Genomic DNA, 20,662 nt, shown 5'->3' with positions numbered 1-20,662 from the left:
AAAATTATATATGTATATATATCTCCAAACAAAGAGTTGCCCCTGTGATGAAGACCACCTTGGAAACATACGGCTCTAAAATGATGACAGCAGCGCATTGGTGGTCCGCTTTCAACAAAAAGGCTCAACGTGTTTCGGAATCCCTTCCTTTTTCACCAGTCCAACAGCAAAGAAACGAACAGCAGCTAAGTGTAGATCACCTGCATTTATTTATTCAAACAAGTCCCACCCCACTGGACTTATTCTCCAGCCTGCTAGGCATTGTGTTACTTGCAGTCTCTCACAGATTATTTTGGCAGTCAACCCTTCAAAAACACAGTGACAAAGAGGTAACAAGGGACCCTGCAGGGCCCCCTGTGCCACCTCTTCATGGGGATGCAAGCAGGAGGACACAACATGTGCCAGACAGTTTTTGGCACTCCTATTGCTGCTGCATAAGGTCTTATAGAGAAATGGGAGTTTGTGTAAATCCCTGCACTATGTGGCAGGCACACAGTGCAGGGATTTAAAGGGGTGTACCATAGGTGCTCCCCAGGCCCACAACTGGAGGGCCAGGGGAGACATGCTAGGGGCCCCCAAAGTCACGCTCCGACAGCCTTTCCATGTTGGAAAGGCTGACATGGAAAAGCTGTTGGAGAACGACATCATAATCCCGCCAGCAGAAATGCTGCTTGTAAGGGATTATTTGGAGGTTTCCGACTGGCCGATGGGCTCCGTGAGCCCGTTGGAAGCGAGGTAAGATTGACCAGCTGGCTTACACTCTGATCGCCTACATTGTAATTTGGCAGTTGGATTGTAAACCTACCATGCCGGTAAATATGCCTTACCAACCAACATCATAATAGGTCCCTTAGTGAAGTTTCTGTATCTTGGCATTTGTCAATATAAGACCAGAAGTAAAAGAGTGAAGCAGCTCTATTTGGCATCCCTTCTGAGGAGCTATTGAAATGAGCCACCATAGGAACACTATTCTTTTCATCAACTGCCTCGTTGGCTTATTAGGTTAGTGAGGCAATTTATTTTAATCCTAGAATTTCTTATAATAATATTAGACAATGTTGCATTCACCATTCACCCTCTCTGACGGTTGAACTATGTTCTAGCAATAATATGGTAGGGTGAAAATACACTCAAGTGGCTGTGATTTCAGATTGTCCAGGCATTTACCATACCAACGTCATATTATGTTTGACGCAAAAATCCTTTTCTCTAAGACCCCTATGACTTGTGTTCAGCCACAGATAAAACACTTACTACCACAATTATGTTGCTTGGTAGCACTTTGTTGCTGGCAGCTAAATCTAAAAACTATGGCAGAGTGATCTTTTCTGCAGTAAACAAGTGCATTAATAGTGTGGCTGAAGCAAACAAAATATATTTTCTCCCCAAAGTTGTGGGGGCAATTTTTACATTGTCATCCTCTAAGAACTCTGTTTACTAACCCTGGGTAGCAAACGCTGCTCCGTTCGTTTAGTTTGCAGAGGTTTCCGCACTCCACTGAGCTTTTGGAGTTCACAAAAACGCCTTTCTGCAGAGCAGATTTTTTTTCCCTAGCTCGCGCTCGTCAATGGCAAGTTGGTGGGAAAGTGAGAAAAATCCACCTCCTGGTGAAATTGCTCAACACGGGTGGTCGGATTTCTCAATGCCAGTATTCACAGCAGGTCGCAACCATTTGCATTGAGAAACCTTCTGTTTGTAGTGAGAAAGCTGCGGCTTGAGTAGAAAATCTACTCAAGCAGCAGAAAGGAAGCTGCTCACTCTTGCGCTGCTAATGGTGTCATTCACGATGATTTTAGAGCGTGAGACAAACACCTGGCACTCAAAATCACAGCAGAGTTTTTTGTCACTTCATGGAGTTTCGCTAACTCTGCCCAGGCTTACTATTCAAGTTGAAGACCACTGTCCAAACATCTGTCTAAGGTGTAGGAAACAATCTATGGTAAACATACCATTACGTACCTTGGATTTTATTCTTACTTCCTTGATGTTACCATTTGGTTCTCAGTGAACATGAGAAACAATAAATCCAACTAGAGGAAGTATTAATATAAGGTACAGCATTATCTGTGAGACTGCAATGGCACGTACTGAAATACAATGTCCCAAGTATAAATGGGCCCCCGGGAAGAAAAGTTTGTCATACGAACAGCCCTTTGACTTTCAATAAAATTACTCTCACCAACTTGACCTGCCTGAGGCAATATGCTGCTGTGGCTATCGCTGATTATAATGTATTTATTCACACTAACCCATGTCTATTTGTTATACAATTGATAGGTGAGATGCTACATATGATGAACACAAGCAAATATTGTGTGGTCCTCTAAGGAATAATGACATTTGTTAATCAGAATCTACTATTGTACAAAAATCAGCAGAAAGAAACACAAAATAAATCCAGATGATGTACTTTTTTCCATGCTTGGAACACTACAGCCAAAAAGAATCACCTTTGTTTGTTCCTTTTTTTTTTTTTTTTTGGAATTTTTTATTTTTTCCAAAAATCATGGTTACATTTACAACACGCATTATTCAATTAAATGTTCACAATACCGACATATTTCATTTCCCACCAAGAAAAATATAAACATACAAATTCAAATAAACAGTACTAATAATATTTTCCAACTTTTCGAATCCTTACAACTAATATCTTTTACTTTATAAGCCCTCATATCCTCCTCCCCTTCCTACGTTATCGGTCTGTTTTTCCAATTCTCAATTGGGTTCCAAATCCTCTTACCCAAAGATCTACCTCTTTTCCCTTTCCTGTCATAAATTGCTTTCTCTAGGTTATATGTTGACAATAGTCTAGCAATCCACATTTGAAATGTTGGTGGTGCCCTATCAAGCCATAATGTTGCAACACATATACGAAATACCGCGGCTACCATAAACATAAACTCCATAGGAATATCATCTTCCCCTGTCACCACCCCCAGCAACAGTAATTCATCAGTCAGAATAGCTTTATAACCTAGTGAAACATCAATACATTTTTCAATATCATTTTTCAAAGAATACAGTTGCGGGCATTTTGAAAATACATGAGTTATATCTGCATCAGTGGCATCACACCTGGAACACGTGGTTCCTGTTGTACCTCCCCATTGTGCGATCCTTGCCGGAGTATAGTACAATGAGTACAAGGTTTTATAGTGCTGTGATTGTAAGGTTGTAGAGCATAGAATGGTTCGACCCAAATCAAGCGATAATTGAAAACCCTCTGGTTTTAAACCAATTTCCCCCCCCCCCACTTCCTCACATATTTATCCCTATCATCACTTTTATATTTGCCCAATTCTGCATATATACAACGAATTGTACAATGACTGCTGTTCTCTATATAATCCATTATACAGCATGAGCCAAAGCCCAAAGATCCACCTTGTTTGTTTGAAAGATAGCTTCTAACCTGAAGATATTTAAAGAAGCTATTATTCCCTACCATAAAAATGTTTTGGATCTCCTGAAACTGCATGATTCCACCCTGTTGATCCAGTAAATCCCCAATTCTCTTGATCCCTTTATCATCCCATTCCTTCATTACTGGATCTCTAAATATCTCCCCCCGGAGGGATCTGTTGGTATACAACCGTGTGTACCTGTTATATCTTCCTATCCCTATTTTCTTTGATATCGTCCTCCAGATAGTATAGGCAGCTTTGAGAGTTCTAAATCTTGTGTGCTTGAAATAGGTAAAATCAACTGTATTCAAAAATCCATTTAGTGCCCCGTCCCCCATCAACACCGTGTAAACATTGAAAAACCCTTGTGACCTACCTCCCTGTTCTGATTTGCCACCACCAATTAATCCCTGAAAGTACTGCAAAGCTACCGCCCAATAATAGAATCTAAAATCAGGTGCCCCCCACCCTCCTCTTTCCCTTGGTAGTGTAAGATGTCGATATGCTCTTCTGGTTTTACCCTGTGCCCATATAAATGAATTTACCGTAGCTTCTATTTTGTTGAACCAGCTGTAATCAAAGTATAGCGGGATTGCCCTAAATAGGTATAAAAATTTAGGGAATGTTATCATTTTGATTACATTTATTCGTCCCATCAATGTCAAATGTAGTCTGTGCATCCTTTCTGTGTTCTCTTTAACTTTTCTTAGTAGGGGTCTAATGTTAAGGTCTACCAGCATATCCAGATCTGCCGTGACTTTTATTCCTAAGTATGTTGCTTCCTTCCCCACTCTACTATCCTGAAATATCATATAGTTATTCTGTACTATCTGAGTTTTTCCTTTATTGATTTTGTATCCTGAAAGTGCTCCGAAGTTTGATGCTTCTCTTTCTATCTCTGGTATTGCTATATCTGGTTTGTTGGTGATGACAGCCACATCATCTGCGTACGCAAATACTTTATATCTTCTCTCATGTAACTCGATTGGGGGAATCCTATTGTTTTCTTCCAGTCTCCGTAAGATGGGATCTATATATAGGGCAAATAGAAGTGGTGATGCTGGGCAACCCTGTCGTGTCCCTCGTTGTATCTGTACTGTCTTGGTATACCCTTTATTTATTCTTATTCTGGCCGTAGGGCTGGAATACACAGCCTGTATTGCTCTAATGTACCCACTACCAATTCCATACCGCTCCATTACCTCCCATACGTAGTCCCAAGAGACCCTGTCGAAGGCCTTCTCTGCATCCAAAAATATAGCCGCGACAGGATCTCCTGCAACCTCCATAGCATCCAGAATCGTAATCATTTGCCTTGTGTGCTGTGTAGTGCCCTTCCCTGGAATGAAACCGTGCTGCGATGTGCTAACCAAGTGCTCTATAACCTTACTTAACCTATGTGCAAGTGATTTTGTGTATATTTTAGCATCCGAGTTCATAAGGGTTATTGGGCGATATGACCCAGGTTCAAGGGGTGGCTTATCTTTCTTTAAAATAACAATGATGTCAGCCCCTGCCCATGATTGTGGTGTTGACTCTCCCCTCTGTGCTTGAATAAAAGTTTCGTGCATGTCTTTCCCTAATATATCCCAAAATGTTTTATAAAATTCTGCTGGAATCTGGTCTGGGCCAGTAGCTTTTCCACAGGGTAGACTTTTCACAGCTTCCTGGATCTCCTGTAATGTGAAACTCATGTCCAATTTATCTTTCTCGTCCTCTTCCAATACTGGATGCGTTATACTATTTAAGTATTCTATGATCTCAGATTTTGATTTAGTTATATCCTGTTCATAGAGATTCGTGTAGAATCTCGTAAACACGTCCTGTATGTCTGTCACCTTATTTACTACTACTCCTAGCTCATTTTTAATTTCCTTAATCTCCCCCGCTGCTGACTTCTGCCTAGTTTTAATAGCGAGGAGGTGCCCAATTCTCTCGTTGTACTCATATCCCTCCTCTCTTTTGGCTAAATACCTGGCCGCAGCCCTCCTTACTATCCTTTCACCTGCCTCTGCCTTTTTTAACTCTATATTTAGCAATAGATCTTCCAACCGATCCTGCTTGGTAATTGCTATTATTAAGAGGTCTTCTAGTTCTTTTAATTCCCTTATCCTTGTTTCCATTTCCTCTCTCTCCTTTTTAGTCCGTTGCAGCGTAAAGCAGAGAGTTTCCCCCCTGATGCCTGCCTTAAAGGCATCCCAGACCATAGCAGTTGATGCTGTCCCTCTATTAATTTCCCAGAATTGTTTAATCCAGGCTGTCATTCTATTCACATATCCCTCATCTTTAAGGAGTCCTCTCTCAAAAGTCCAGTTATAAGTCTTCCTCTCATCTGCTATCTTCTGCTGGAGTGTCAACACTAGCGGGTTATGATCTGATAACATCCTAGGCAGTCTCTCTAATTGACTAACACCTACTAGTGTACTAGAGATCAGAAAGTAGTCTAATCTGACAACCAGTCGATGAGGTGCTGAATAGTATGTACTGCCCGTTCCAGGTGGATGACTCTGCGCCCATAGATCGATCAGCGAATTATGTCTCATAAGATCACATACAGCCTTACAAACCCTCTTCTTCCTCCCCCCATACATCCCACCACCCGTCATACCCGTCCTACCCAAACCATTCAACCCATTTATATTCAAATCCCCACAGCAAATAATTGGCTCTGGCCACAGAGACAATTCCTGATCCAAATATTCAATAACCTCTGGGTCATCTTCTGTAGAACCATATATTGAGACTAAGGTCCAGCTTCCTGCACTAGTTTCACCCTCAATTATAACCCATCTCCCCCCCTGATCTTCTTTTTTTCTTTTTGTTTTACAGACTCCTTTCTTAGCTAATATAGCTACTCCCTTGGTCTTGGTATCCTGTCTAGTAAAAGCTAGCACCTCAAATCCCATTTGCTCCAGTAGAAATTTATTATTTCCTTCAATATGTGTCTCTTGGAGACAAATTATATCCAGTTTTAGCATTCTTAACATTGCTGCTACTCTCTGCCTTTTCCCTCCATTATTGAGACCACATATATTTATAGAGGCGATCCTTAAAGTCATCGCCAGATCTTATATTTTTCCATCATTTGATACCACTTTTTATTCCCATAATCTTTTGCTTGCAGTATTCTGTTCTCAAATACATTGTGTCCCTTTGTTTCCTTATTGCGTGTTGTATTTAACCACATGTCGAACTTCTCCTGCCCCCCCCTCTCCCCCCCCATCTCTCCCCCCTCCCCCTGTCTCCCTCCCCCCCTTTTACGGGCAAATAGGTCAATCCTGACCTATGTGTGGCCTCTTCAGCTGTAGGATCGCCTCTCTCTCCTGCCCTTGCCTGTTGCCCTTGCCTGTTGCCTGTTGCTTAATAGTATCCTATTCTATGTTGTTTTAGGTGTATTTCTTTCTTTATTATTTTTACTGCTCTGTTCCGTAAGCTCAGCCAAGAATTCTCCTGCTTTAATCTCTGACGTGAACACCCTGATCTGCCCTCGATTAACAATCTTTAGTCTTGCTGGGTAGAGCAAATACGCCTCTGCACCTAGATTTTGAAAGGGGGAAATCAATTGCCGTAACCTCCATCTTCTTTCAACTGTCACATGACAAAAGTCAGGTCTAGCAAAGAATGTAACATTATCAAAAGTCTTCCTGGCGTCTGGTCTTGCTCTGTCCATAATCTCCTGCCTTGCAAGAAAGTTCCCCACGAACACAAGCATTGCTCTTGGCAATGCACTCTGCTGAGCTCTATGGTTTTTCTTCATTATGAGTGGGAATCTATGCGCTCTTTGGATTTCCGACTCCCACTGCCACTGGGAGTCTGGGAAAGCTCCTTTCAATAGCTTGATGACATAACCCCTTGGGTCTTGCCCCTCCAGTCCTTCCTCAATTCCAAGTAGTCTTACGTTGTTCCGTCTTTGCCGGTTTTCAAAATCTTCTATCTTCCATTGAAGATCTTCAATTTTCTTCCCTTGTTCATTTTTAAAGTCTTGCCAGTCCGTCATCTCGTCCTCCATTCTTCCTGTCCTCTGTTCCACTTCTGACACCCTCTCTTCCACCACCTCATATTTCCTGTTCAGTTTCCTAATTGACGCCTGTATTTTCTTTGTATCCCGCCTTGCCCTCCGACTTTCCACCCTGGCCTCCGACTGTATTTGTTTTAAAGTACTGAACATCATCTCCATAGTTATGTTCTGGGATACACCACCAGCTCCATTTCCATCCCCAGACTCCTGGTAAATCCCAGAGGTCGCTGAATAATCCCAGGACAACTTTTTATTTTTATTACTTTCTCCGCTTCTTCTTGCTCCTGTTTTCTTTTTTCTTTGACTATTTTTATCCCTTGAGTGTCCGGAGTTATCTGAATCTGAGGTGGTGACCTCAGTAGTACCGTCCCCCTCCTGCTCGCTTAAATCTGTTGAGTCTGAACCTTCATTAACAGAATAGAACTCTGGGGATCCCCCTCTGGCGCCTCTGCTCTTAGCCTGCTGCTGTGAGTCTAAGCTCGCCAGACTGCCCCATTTAACTTTGCAATTACTGTTTAGTTCCACATTTAATCCAGCCTCTACTGAGAGTAAGGCATCCAACATCTGTGTATTATTCATTTTTTCAAGCGCCCCCAGCTCCCCATTCACTTCCCCACTCTCCCCTCTGCTCACCGTGATCGTCACTGCTTCTTTTCCTTCCATACCGGCAGCTCCCGCTCGGTGCGTGTTAGACTGTGAGGGCTTCGCTGGTTGCCTGGCAACAGATCCATTTGCGTCCTCGAGGACGTCTCTCACTTCCGCGTTCGGCGTGTGGAGTCCAATGCCTGTAACCTCGTTCTCTGCCTGCTGCTGGCCTCCGTGACTCGATTTGGAGGAAAAAGATTCTGTTACGGTAGGCTGCCTCATGCCCGTCGCGTCTTTGGGGGGGAGGGGGAGGGGGTTTATCCTCTGCGCTCTGTGTTTCTCCTTTTCTTTCGTGATCGCCGCTTTGGCTAACGGTGTCTCCCTCTGTTGTTTTGAAGTCTCCGCATCAGTCTCAGCATCCGTCGCTTGTCCCTTCTTTTCAGCCAGCTCATTTTTCCTTTGTTGAGCTTTGGAGATACTGATCACTGGAGCCGATGTCTGTTTTTTACCTGGGGCAGCCGTTTTCGGAATAGCGCCGGTAGCTGAAGCTACTGCCCCCTTGCTCGGCCCAAGCTGCTTATCCTTGCTGCGCTGAGACATCGTTGATACTCTTTGATGTAGGGCTCTGTTAATCCAGCTTCTCCACTTTTGAACAATCGCCACAGCTATCTGTGTGAGGCGTCTTTTTCCCGTACCTCCGTCAGTAACATTCTGGATCCATTCCCCCAGCAAGAGCATCCTTTTCTTCACTCTACCCACATGATACTATGTGGCAGGAGAGAGAGCACAGTGCGACTGCTCCCTACAGCATTGTAGCGGCCATCTTGCCCCGCCGGCCATCTTGCCCCGCACCTTTGTTTGTTCCTTATAGGAAATTAATAGGACCATGACTCAATAGTAAAACATGTTCATAAAAAAACTTCCCTAATATCTGAGACTGTTTCTGTACACACTATGGCCATCAAAATTAGTGATGTATGTGTTAGTGACACACAGGTTGCTACAACTAAGGAATTAGAGTGTGCAAACATGAAGCTCAAATTTGAATGCTTGAACTACTGTTTGATCAAAGAATGATGCTGATGCATCAAGTAATTGTAATATCACAATAATAGGTTATGAATAGGTTATGAATGGTCTACTTAACTATTGAGTCAATCACGGTAGCTGTGTATTTGAGTTACATTGTATGCTATTAAATTGTTGACCAAAATATTTTTCATAGTTATATCAATCATTCCAACATTGTTAAGATAGTTCACTCCAAGTACCAGATCTTATTCCCTACCTATCACAATGTTTTATTAAAGACAATGTGGCACTTTCTAATCTTACTAAAAAATATCAGATTTCCATTTGAACAACGTATGATTCTATGTTGTCCTTTAGATATGAGATACATGCTTTGGGTTATCATATGACTTGTAAGTAATGTTCAACTCTATCAAATGCTTGATTAACTGTCACAATATCTGGCATCAAAGATAAAGCGGTATCAGGCAGATATCCATTGCTGTTGCGCTGTTTCAAACACCAGAGCGAATTTCAATTTTGTTTCTTCGTCTTTTCAGTAAATTTAGTGTGTAATTACCATAAACTTAAATTCTATGGCTACGATGGTCAGTGGACCTTATTCCTATATTTTTCTCCAGGGGGATAATGCATGTCATTCCCTGCAAAAGACTTCATTAAAAAGGTTAAGCCCACTAATGTGAAAAGCCCAGATGGAAATTCAATGAATAATATGAAAAAGATCCACAATCATGCAAATCTGTCTTATTTCCTCTACTGAATGCTATTGACAGCGGTCATTTGATCCCTAATGACTGGAAAAATTCTTTAGAGCTGGTATTTTTGTTTTAAAAACTAGTAATCTAGTCAGCTGTTGTCTTCTCTCAGTGCTATGCCTTCCTGTTGAATTCTTCCCCACAATTATTTTCACTGAGATAAACTATTGAGTGAGTTATATATTACCAATCCAAATATGCAGATGAGATGTCATCCCAATCTAATAACTCTGCATGTTGCAGTGGTTTTAGATTGTGTTGCGAGTTGTGCCCTTTGCTTGTAAATAGTTTTCTAAAGCATTTCATTATGTGGACTGGGCAGTACTGAGAAACAAGCTGTTGTGGCTGGGCTTCAATTAGAGATTAATCTACATCTCCACTAATTAAGAGTTGAACACATCAGTATAATTCACAAATGCTTTCATGAGCATGGGAAGTAGTACTACATGAGTACTCTTTTAAGTACTCTTACATGCCCTTGTGAGTCATCTCCAAAACATCTAACTCGCTCTATTAGTCAAAGAGTAAAGAGGACACAGTCCTTTCAATCTGTATTAATTGTATATGAATATTCTACAAATATTCCAATTTTATTCCAATTTTAGATATTTGTGGGCCAATTTATCAAGACATGTAAGAATGCAGAAAAGAGTACTATAGGAGACTTATGCACTCCAAAATGCCCTTGTCAATAGGCGTCATTGGTTCTTACAGCAAGATTCAATCCAATTAATGTCTCTCCTTCCCCCAACATCAGCTGTCATTCTGGCTTTAGAAAAGGATGCATCCCTGCTTCCTCATCTTTTAAATATCTGCTTTCCCTATGTGCTTATATGGATAATGTAAAAATTATTTTAAACATCAGTGAAAATTGTCTTGAATTAAACTTTTTAAAACAATTTTCACACAATGTTTACACTTTAAATATATAAGACAAACCAATAGAAAGATAAAGAATGTCTTCTGGGACACCTTCATTTTTAAGTCTAAGGCAGCCGAGGGGCCTAATGTTTTCTGCCTCCTTCACACAAAAGTGATGTATTTAAAAGTCGTCTTGTCCATCAGCATATCTCCTAGTGCTCACAAAATTTGTGAGTTGGTTTAAAATCATCTGTGATTAAAGCATCTGTGACAGGAGTAAAGTGTAATGATATATGGCTTACGATTGTAATGACTCTTGACTTAGCTTCTAGCTATCAAGCTCACTGGTATATATCGACAGGCTAGAAGTGGCAATCCAATGCTTTGTTTAGGTAGTGTACAGATCTCTGCAGCCAATCACAATGCTCAATTTTGGCATTGTACAGCTGTATTCATGAATCAGATATAAATTACGTGAAAGCCCAAAATATACAATCCAAAATACAGACAGGCCAGAATATCGATTCCTAAATATAGATAGGACAGAATATCGAATCACCAAAATATAGTTAGTCAGAATATCGAAATTGGGGTGGGAAATATTGATTTCCATAATATCGAATTTAAAATATCGATTTCTATAATATCGAAAAAGTTAGTGTTATGTATGGTAGTATATGTGTTAAAATTCTGTATTATTTTTGTAATCTATGTTTAATTTTTTTAAAGTAATGAATGTTATGTCATTTATTTTTTGCGTAATTTAATTCTGTAGCGGGTTGTGGGTTTATAGGGGAATAGGATGGGAAGTAATTTAATTATAGTAAATTAAATAATAATTTTTATTTATATGTGTTGATGCTTAATTGATTGAAAAGTAATTATTAATCGGTAATTAATCTGTATTAATTGGTAATTAATTTTTATTAATTAGTCATTATTTTTTGTTCATTGATAATTAATTTTTATTAATTGATGAATTGATAATGATGTTAACTGTATTATTTATTATTTGGAGCGGGTTGTGGGTTTATAGGGGAATAGAGTTGGAAGTAATTTAATTGTAATAAAGTAAATATTTATTTTTATTCATATGTATTAATAATTAATTGCTTGATAATTAATTATTAATTAGTAATTAATTGTTATTAATTGGTAATACATTTTTATTACTTGGTAATCATTTTTTATTTATTGATTAATTGATAATAGGGTTGTAAGTAATTTAATTGTAATAACGTAAATATTTATTTTTATTTATATGTATTGATAATTAATTGATAATTATTAATTGGTAATTCATTTTTATTAATTGGTACGATTTTTCTTTAATCGGTAATTAATTTTTAATAATTGTTAATTATTTCTAATTAATTTTTTATTGGTATTGATAATTAATTTAATCTTATTTTAATATTAAATCATTACTTTCCCTACTATTGCACTCTCAGGAGTGGGAATAGTAATCATTACCCCTATGCTATCCAACGTTTTCCCTACTGTTGCACTCCCTGGAGTGGGAATAGTAATTTTTATCCTCTCACTATCCAACAAAATTTCTACTTTTTTTTACATTACATTTATTATTTTTACATTTTAAGCTTTTTTACATTATTTTAAGTATGTTTTATTTTATCGTTTTTAATATTTAATTACTTTTATATTATTTTTAATACATTTAAAAAATTCGATATTTTAGTTAACTATATTTTGACAATCTATATTTTGGATTCGATATTTTAGTACTTACCTGTTTGTAGATAGGGATTCTATATTCTGTACTTCGATATTTTGGAGTCGATATTTTGAGCATTCTATAATATGTCCCTCGATTTTTAGTCACTGAACCATAAATTACACCAGCTTATTGTGCAATATTTTATAAGTGCAAATCACACTTCTACTTGCACTAAAGATTTGGCCCAAAATGTGTATCCTAGTGTAATAAAGTATTAGCAAAAATAATATCTGGCCATCAGGTTTTATTGCTACTATGAATGATATAACAACCTATTCATATAGTGAATGTTTCCGAATTACATAAAAGTGTGTGATAATCTTATGAAAATCACAAATAAAACAAAAGACGACTGATTAAACAATATATTCATATTTCGTCCGAAAACTTTAGCCCATACTGATTTTAAATCTACATGTGCACAGTAGTTTAGGGCTGAATTGAAATATTAACATGTAATAACATGATAATGGAAGCTGCTATCTTGTGGTGGCAGGCATGGTTTCAATATGAGATGCAGTGCTTGTAAAGTAAACCCAAATATAAATATAAGACATTAAATTTACTGGTGAAAAGTAACCAAGTAAAGGAATGTTCTCAAAAAGGGTCTACTATTGAGTTGAGCACAATGAAAAAGTATGGGATTTACTGTGGAAAGTGCAGAATTATGGGGAGAACCAGCAAGTGAAACTTCCTCCACTGTAGCTGTGGCATAACTAACAATTACTGTTGTGCTGTTTCCACTTTCTAGTAGGAACTGCATTTGTTTGACAACATACACATTGGACTTGGTGCCAGACTGATTCTATGCACCCCCTTATGATATGTTTGCCTACGGACCAGGTATCTCACAGTACCCCCATCAGCACCCCACACCCCGGTAAGGTACCAAATGGTTTGGGCAACCTTAGAACATGACAACCCTCATCCCCTCAGGAATCGTGGTAATGGATCTCAAACCCTTCCGCTCAGTCACTCTGCTCTCTCACAGAAGTATACAACGAATACCCAAAGGGGCGTTTTCAATATTTATTGGACCATTGTGATCCATGTATAACATATATATACTGCGATAACCAATAGACGGAAGCAGATAAATGTAATTAGTAATTTAAGGACATGGAACAGAATGCAGAGCTTTGGTGTATTTTGGTTAAATATTGGTATGTTGTGTTGTACTGTTCTATTGTCGGTGATAAATTGCGTTGTTGTAACGTGATTTGCGTTGTTTGGTATAAGCTGGTCATTGGTTCTTAATTGCATTTCATCTGTTTGAATGTGAAAAACACTCTTGTGAAACTGTCACCTTAAACTCCTTGTCATGATGCAGTAGTAACATCCGTTTGCATGAAGACCTGCTATTCGCCAAAGAAGACATGCAAAAGCCCCAACCCACAAATATTTTGTGGCTTGGTCAATGCACCTTAACTCTAATAACATAAGTTTTCTAGTTAAAGAATTGCTTCGTGTATGCATTGCATAGAAATAGGTTTACTTGTATTTCATGTGATTTTGCTCCAGTAGTTCCTGAACTGGCCCACTCTGATCTGCAGTGACATGGAAATCCACACTCATCTTGGAAGTAATCTGATGAGCTGAGTCTGGGCGCCAGAAATCAAGCTGCGAAGTGTGAAGTAAAATGATGTGCTTTAGTTATTATAAATAAAATACATGATAAATAGGTATTTAATAAATACAAAAGTTATCATAAACATGTAACATTTCAAATATCATATAGAATAGAACTTTGGTTTGATGAGCCGGGTTAATTTGTAACCGGCCATTTTCACATGGCACTTTTGTTATTAAGTTCTCTTTCTCCTCTGCTAATCACTGAACCCCCCCTCTGAAGAGATGATAAAACAGAAGGTGCTGGGTTAACATAAAGAGACCACTGCGGTTGCTAATTTAAGACATTGACTATATCAACAAACATTTTAAATTAGTACCCTGTCCTTTTCTTGGTGGTATATTAAGGCATTGCCTCTCGAATCCGTTTACCACCTTATTATGAAACAGGATACTGGAGGTGCTAATATGTCACAATAACATTTGCACGCATTTGCTGTGTGGTATTTTGTTGTGGTAGTGATTCATTGTGTGAGCTTTTATTTTGCTGCGTTTTTTGCTCTAGTATTGCAATGTGGGGTTGTACAGTGGTTGTTGTGTTGCTTTCTGTTTTGACAATTTCGTTGTGATCTGAAATGTTACGTTCGTTATGCTGTTATACTACTTTACATCTGCTATGGTTGTATTTTGTCGTTGTTTACTTTACATATGTCAACAAATTATGCTGCATTTTCAGCTAAAATCAGGACTTCCATCGAAAGTTCCTGTGACAAGCGACCAGCAAACCTTCTAAGTTGAGAAAGTAGCACTGCTCCAGCTCTTCAACTATTTAAGGCACCACTCAGACCAATATTATGGCAGAGATAGTCTAAACTTAGTGCTTCCAGTGCTCACTTTATCTGATAGGGTCCTGTGTTGTTTTGTGCATGTCTCCTCAGCCACTCCTCAGCATGGTGTGTTTTTTAAACTGCATCAATAGCATCCTCCTGGCGTAAGGAAAGTGGAGGACAGCAATAGAGAAAGAGGGTGGAAATTGGTGGGAGGGGAAAATAGTGGGATAAATAGAGAAGGGAGAGGATGAGGCAAGGGAGACAGAGACAGGCAGAAAGAACAGGAGGCAAACGGGGACGGAGAGAGAGAGACAATGGGAAATGGATGAAGAGTTAGTGGGGAGGAGTGAAAGGAAGAGAGGTAGAGAGGGGAGAGAGGCAAAGGAAGGCAGGAAGGATGCTACAAGGACAGGAACACGATTGGAGAAGAGTTGGAAGGATGGAGCAGAGGCAGAGGTAAAGTGAGATAAGGGATAAGGAGAAAAAAAAGGAAATGAAGTCCAAAGGAGGAGGAGAGATACAAAAATCTGGGTTGGGAAACAAACAAAAAAAAGGGGAGGAAGGATCAGAAGATTGGGAGAGAACAGGAGAGAGAAGAGTAAAGGTGACAAAGAGCGAGGACAGAGAAAGATTTAACCAAAAAAGAATAGAAAGGTGGGAGAAGGGGAAGAGGCAGCCGATGGAAAAGAGGATGAAAATGTAGTGGAGAGGAGAAAGAGAAGAAGCGATTGTGCCAAACAGAAAGAGTGAAGGGAGTAGGGTATGTGCAGAGAGTGAGAAGAGGAGGAAGGGAAAACCAGAGGAGATTAAAAACCCATGGAGAGAGGGAGAAGTGAATGGTAATGAAAAGGACAGGTAGGAGGAAAGAGATATTAGGAGTTTGAATATGAATGGAGAGTGGGTGAAAGATATGTGCTAGGAGTATGGATAAAGGATGAAGATAAGAGGAAAGCATTTTGGATGAAAGATGCCGGGAGAAGTAAAGAGAGGAGGGGGAAGTGCTAATACAAAGGAACAACATCTGATTCACCATCATGACAGTATGGTGGCGGAAACACCACCGTGGTACTCTCAATGTCAGGTTGTTAGTTCATTTACTGACTGTCCTTTGTGGCAGGGGTCAAGCTTTCAGGACCTGCTGATCAAAGGTGCTCCTGTGCTCTTTCCCAGAGCCCAACTCTTAAAAGACTAAGGGGCATATTATCAAGCCTGGGCGATAAAATTATCGCCGCTTTATCGGCAGGAAACTGCCGATAAAGTGGCGATAATGGGCTTGATAATATGCTCTATGGAATTCCAATCGAACCTCATGTTAGATGTCCTTCACATTTAACATGAGCTTCGATTGGAATTCCATAGAGCATATTATCAAGCCCATTCTCGCCACTTTATCGGCAGTTTCTTGCCGATAAAGCGGCGATAATTCTATCGCCCAGGCTTGATAATATGCTCCTAAAATACAACAGGAAAGGCTGCCAGTATCAGCTAAAGCATAATTTATGTCGCCTAGGGTCAAGTCGCATTTGCCAATAAAATCATCACCTGTGCCTAACTGCACCAGACTATAGCACCCCTTTAAACTCTCTTTAGTCCATTACACTTCGGATGAAGGATGTCATTTCTGAACATAATCTCTTTCCACGGACATAACTGCCTTGTTCGGCTCGAAATAAAGTTGAGCTCAAAGTGTAACACATGAGGTCTTGAAATGTCACGCATATCACTCTGCAGTCATAGAAATGTCACACATAATCAAAGTGATAAACTTGGCAGCCAATTATCAATGCCCTCCAACATGTTTGCATACATTGTCAAACAAGGACGCCGATTTATGTTTATAACTATCATTCAGAGAAATAACAACCTGAAAAGAAAAAAAAAACAACTAGTGGAGTTGAAGATGCTACAAGATGTATAAGAGTCACTTACCTTTACAACTCGAGACAGGTTCCTCAGGGTCTCTGCTTGCTGATCAGTTTGCAGATTTACACGAAAAACTTTCGCTCTGAAAATGCAACAGCATGCGAATTAATATACACATACATGAATACTTCCAAAAATCTTTACAATGATAATCTCTGGTCCTACCCGTCGTATCGCCTGGTGGGTGAAAATGCAAGAGCCAGTGGAATCAACCCGAGAAGAACAAGGCGAGCCATGGCTCTGCTTTCAGCAGCAAGCGCCTCCTGCCTCCTTCTGCTAGCTGCACTGATCTGCTCTGCTGCTGCCTGCTGAAAGCGAAGTGATTTCACAAGTAATGACTCGAGGATGTGCCTGCTGATTAGACCCTTATCAGATAAGGGTCATCCTTTAAGGCAGCCCTTTAATAACACACACACCCACCGAGGCCGGATCACAAAACAATGTTTTTATGGCGCTATTACAAGCCATTGGTGGTAAGGCGCTGCCAGGTGCACATACCTTTTACTACCACATTATAACAATGTCTTTGTGGTGGTGACAATGCTTGACACGAATATGTGGGCATATGTAACCAGAGAGACTTCAGTTGAAGTACAGCTACACTGCAGCAAAATCACACCATATTACACATACACAACACAATAAAAGGAGTTAGGCGCCATAATAAAACGATGGAATAATAATACAACAAAGAAACAACATAATAACAATACAGAATGCATTAATAAACTCTAATGAAACAACAACAGAATGACAACACAAAAACACACCCCAACAATACACAAATGCAGCAAAGTGTACCAACCCAGCTACACAGCACAATACTATACCAATAAAAAACAACTCAACAAATATATATGTTGTGTAAAGTTGTATGTGTTATTGTTTAATGGTGGGGCGGGGTTGTGCTATTTTGTTGTGAATTGTTGCCGTTGTGCTTTTGCTCTGTTTTATAAATTTTTGTATTCCATTGTCTATTTCTTTCTTTCTTTTGCTCAGAGGAGGTGTGATACGTGCAAAAGAAATGCAAATGGTTTATCTCGAAATTACAGGGTCTTCCAAAGGAAAAAAAAGAGAGAAAGTATAGTTTTAAAGTCTAAATGAAAAACTCTAACCAATCCATAACAGACTTGCCTGGTAATGCATTAAATTGTTAACTTGGAATGCTTTTGTCTTAACATTACCCATCATTAGCAGAGTGTCAATCAGGTATTATAAATGAGATGAGCAATTCTCTGTAATCCTTCTTTAAGATAGAGGCTAAGGGACTTATTAGGATGTGGCTGGACAGACCGCTGTAGTCGGAGGGACAGACGGACAATTCCGACGGGCTGAAGGAGCCCATCAGGCCGTCAGTCAGATCATATTCCCTACAATAGTGGCGATGTCTGCATAGGCACTGCTGTAAGGATTTTGATGTTCCTTTGCGACAGCCTTTCTATGGTGGTGTGCTCGCAGTAGAAAGGCTGCTTGAAAGGGGCTTTGTGGGGTCTATCTTTAGGACTAGTAAGTGTAACTATCCCTATGTGGAAGGCCTACATATCTGTTAGGCATCATAAGGTTAGGGAATGAGATGGTCCCTGTAGTAACATATTCGTCAAGGGACTACATCCATGAACACATTTACTAGACTCCTCCTAACCCTACATGCAGGGTTACTGGGAGTCAAGTAGGTGTGTTCGTGTACGTAGTCCTATGACGAATGTGTGACTACAGGGATCATCTCATCCCATAACCATATGATGCCTAACGGATACGTAGGGCATTTCAGACCACAACAAGGAAAAAGTCTAATAAATAGTCTGTATAGTTGCGTACATGCTTTACTGATATATGTACAAATGCATGTATAATTGGTTGAAATTAGCAACCCCACCACACAGGAATTATTACACTTACTGGTCCTGAAAAAAGCTGAATGACCCACTGGGCATTAAAATGGCTGCAACATGTCGACCTCAGATGTCTAGGACAATTGTACCCCTGTGGCATATCATTGTTTTTAAGCTTGCCAAAGGACCTTCTGATAAAATAAGATATTAGGATCCTGCAGGCAATTTTAACTCGCGCTTAGTCCCTGGGCAGTAGTTTAAGCACTCCTCCTACAAATGCGATGAGTCTGCCCACCCACACTAGATGAGTGGGGTGTGGGTCTGATGATGCAGCAGGCCACAGTTGGTACCTGTGGGCGAGTACCAAACCAAATATCCCAGGGATTTGCTGATCACACCAATTCACCTGGGTGTAGATCTCACATTCTGAAGAGATATACTACAGACCATGCAACAAACTTGCAGAACATATGGGATTTAAATGCATAGGCTATCTCTCTATAGTGGAATTACTTCATGTTGTTCCTAGCCCTGTGTCCTTGGCCTCTAGGGTGTGGTCATGCCAGTACTGATGCCCCTGGTTCTGATACTTTTCTTCCTCCTTATTCTAGTTCTCCTGGTCCTGATATTCGAAGTCCTGGTCATCTTTTCCCTTCTCTTCCTGACCCACCTGGTCCATTGTTTCCTAGTCCTCTTAGAGCGCTTCCTTCTGGCTCCAGTTGCTTGCATCCTTGGTCTCACCTCCCTGGCATTCCTGGCAATGGTTGTGCTATTCTTAGACCTTGTCGTTCTCGATATGATGTGCCCATTGGCCCTGATCCTGTTGGTCCTGGTTCTTATACTTTGTTTCTACTGGGCCTAATTCGTATGGAGCGGACCCACCGGCCATTCTTTTCTTGGTCTTCTTGGTCCTTGTCATGTTGGTCATCCTGGTCCTTTTTGTCTAATTATGCTTCTGATCCTAAACATTGCCTTTCAGCCATTCTGGACCTTGTTTTTGCCCCAGCCATGGCCCATCTGGCTCTGTCCCTGTCTGGTTCTTTTGGCCTTGGTCATCTTGTCCTGGTTCTCCTCACCTTGAACCTACTAGCCCTGGTACCACTGGTCCTGGTCCTCTAGCCTCTTTTGTCCTGGTCCTCTTAGTCTTTGTCCTCCGGATTTGGGTTATCCTGGTCCTCCTGAATCTGTTCCTTGTCCTCCTAGTCCTGATCGTATTAGCCTTCTTACATCTGACCCTCCTCACCCTGGTCCTGCTACCTGTAATGATTGCTCTGCCCCACTTGGTAATTCAATCATCCTAGCCTTTCCTAGTTCTGATGATCTTTGACATTGACCTTTTATTCAGGCTGACCTTAGAACGCCTGGCCATGTGCTTCCTGTTCTCCTGATCATCATTCCCATGAGCTCCTTCACCTAATCTTTGGATCATGGGTCCCCTTTTTTACACACTTCCAGTCCTGCCGGTTTTCATCCCCTCAACATAATTCCCATCCATCAGTACTTCTGGTCATACTCCTCTCGGTTATTTAGTCACCTATTTTGCCTGTCCTAATTCTTCTACTCCTGGATCATTAGTTCTGTCACTAATTTCTCTGGTCCCTGGCATTGGATTCCATAGCCCTCCTAGTCCTCTGGTACTCATGCTCCATCCTAGTCCTAGTAGTCCTCCTGATCTCCTAGATTGCCTATTGCACCTTGTTCTTGTCCATCTGACCAATGTCACCTCTATCATAGTCCTCCTAATAATGGTCCTCTTGGATCTTGTGTTTCTCAACTCACTGGTACTGTTCTTCCTAGTTCCCATGTTTTGGTTCACTCATCTCATGTTCAAGTGGTCCTTGCCACCTGGTTTAAGATCACCCTGAGTCTGACCCTCATGGACCTTGTGATCCTGGCTGCACTAGGCCTGGACTTCCCGTTACTCTATATCCCTCCTGCTCATTCTAATCTAGGGTGCCCATATCCAAATAGCCCTGGTTCTTCCTGGTCTTTGCTCATTCGCTTTTAGCCCCTTGGTCCTGCTTGTTCTGATCTCTGTGATCTTGGCTGTGATCTTGGCTCTCTTGTCTCTGGTCCATCTTTCATTGGCCTCCTGGTACTGGCCCACGTTGG

General features: G+C 40.4%; 1 protein-coding gene across 1 annotated transcript in view; it reads right to left on the bottom strand.

Moving 5' to 3' along the window:
* The window catches only part of LOC144792757 (mast cell carboxypeptidase A-like), a 308,710-nt gene extending 291,741 nt beyond the window's left edge, over positions 1 to 16,969 (bottom strand). The window contains exons 1-3 of the mRNA XM_078667938.1: positions 16,884 to 16,969; positions 16,725 to 16,800; positions 13,892 to 14,016 (exon numbers count right to left, since the gene is read on the bottom strand). Of these exons, the coding sequence (XP_078524064.1) occupies positions 13,892 to 14,016; positions 16,725 to 16,800; positions 16,884 to 16,954 (272 nt within the window). The 5' untranslated portion in view covers positions 16,955 to 16,969. The remainder of the gene's footprint in view (positions 1 to 13,891; positions 14,017 to 16,724; positions 16,801 to 16,883) is intronic.
* Between the last annotated feature and the right edge of the window lie 3,693 nt (positions 16,970 to 20,662).

This window comes from Lissotriton helveticus, chromosome 11 (assembly GCF_964261635.1).
Source record: "Lissotriton helveticus chromosome 11, aLisHel1.1, whole genome shotgun sequence".
Taxonomy (NCBI): domain Eukaryota; kingdom Metazoa; phylum Chordata; class Amphibia; order Caudata; family Salamandridae; genus Lissotriton; species Lissotriton helveticus.
Note: the sequence above shows the minus strand (reverse complement) of the source record. Positions and strands in the feature narration are given on the sequence as shown.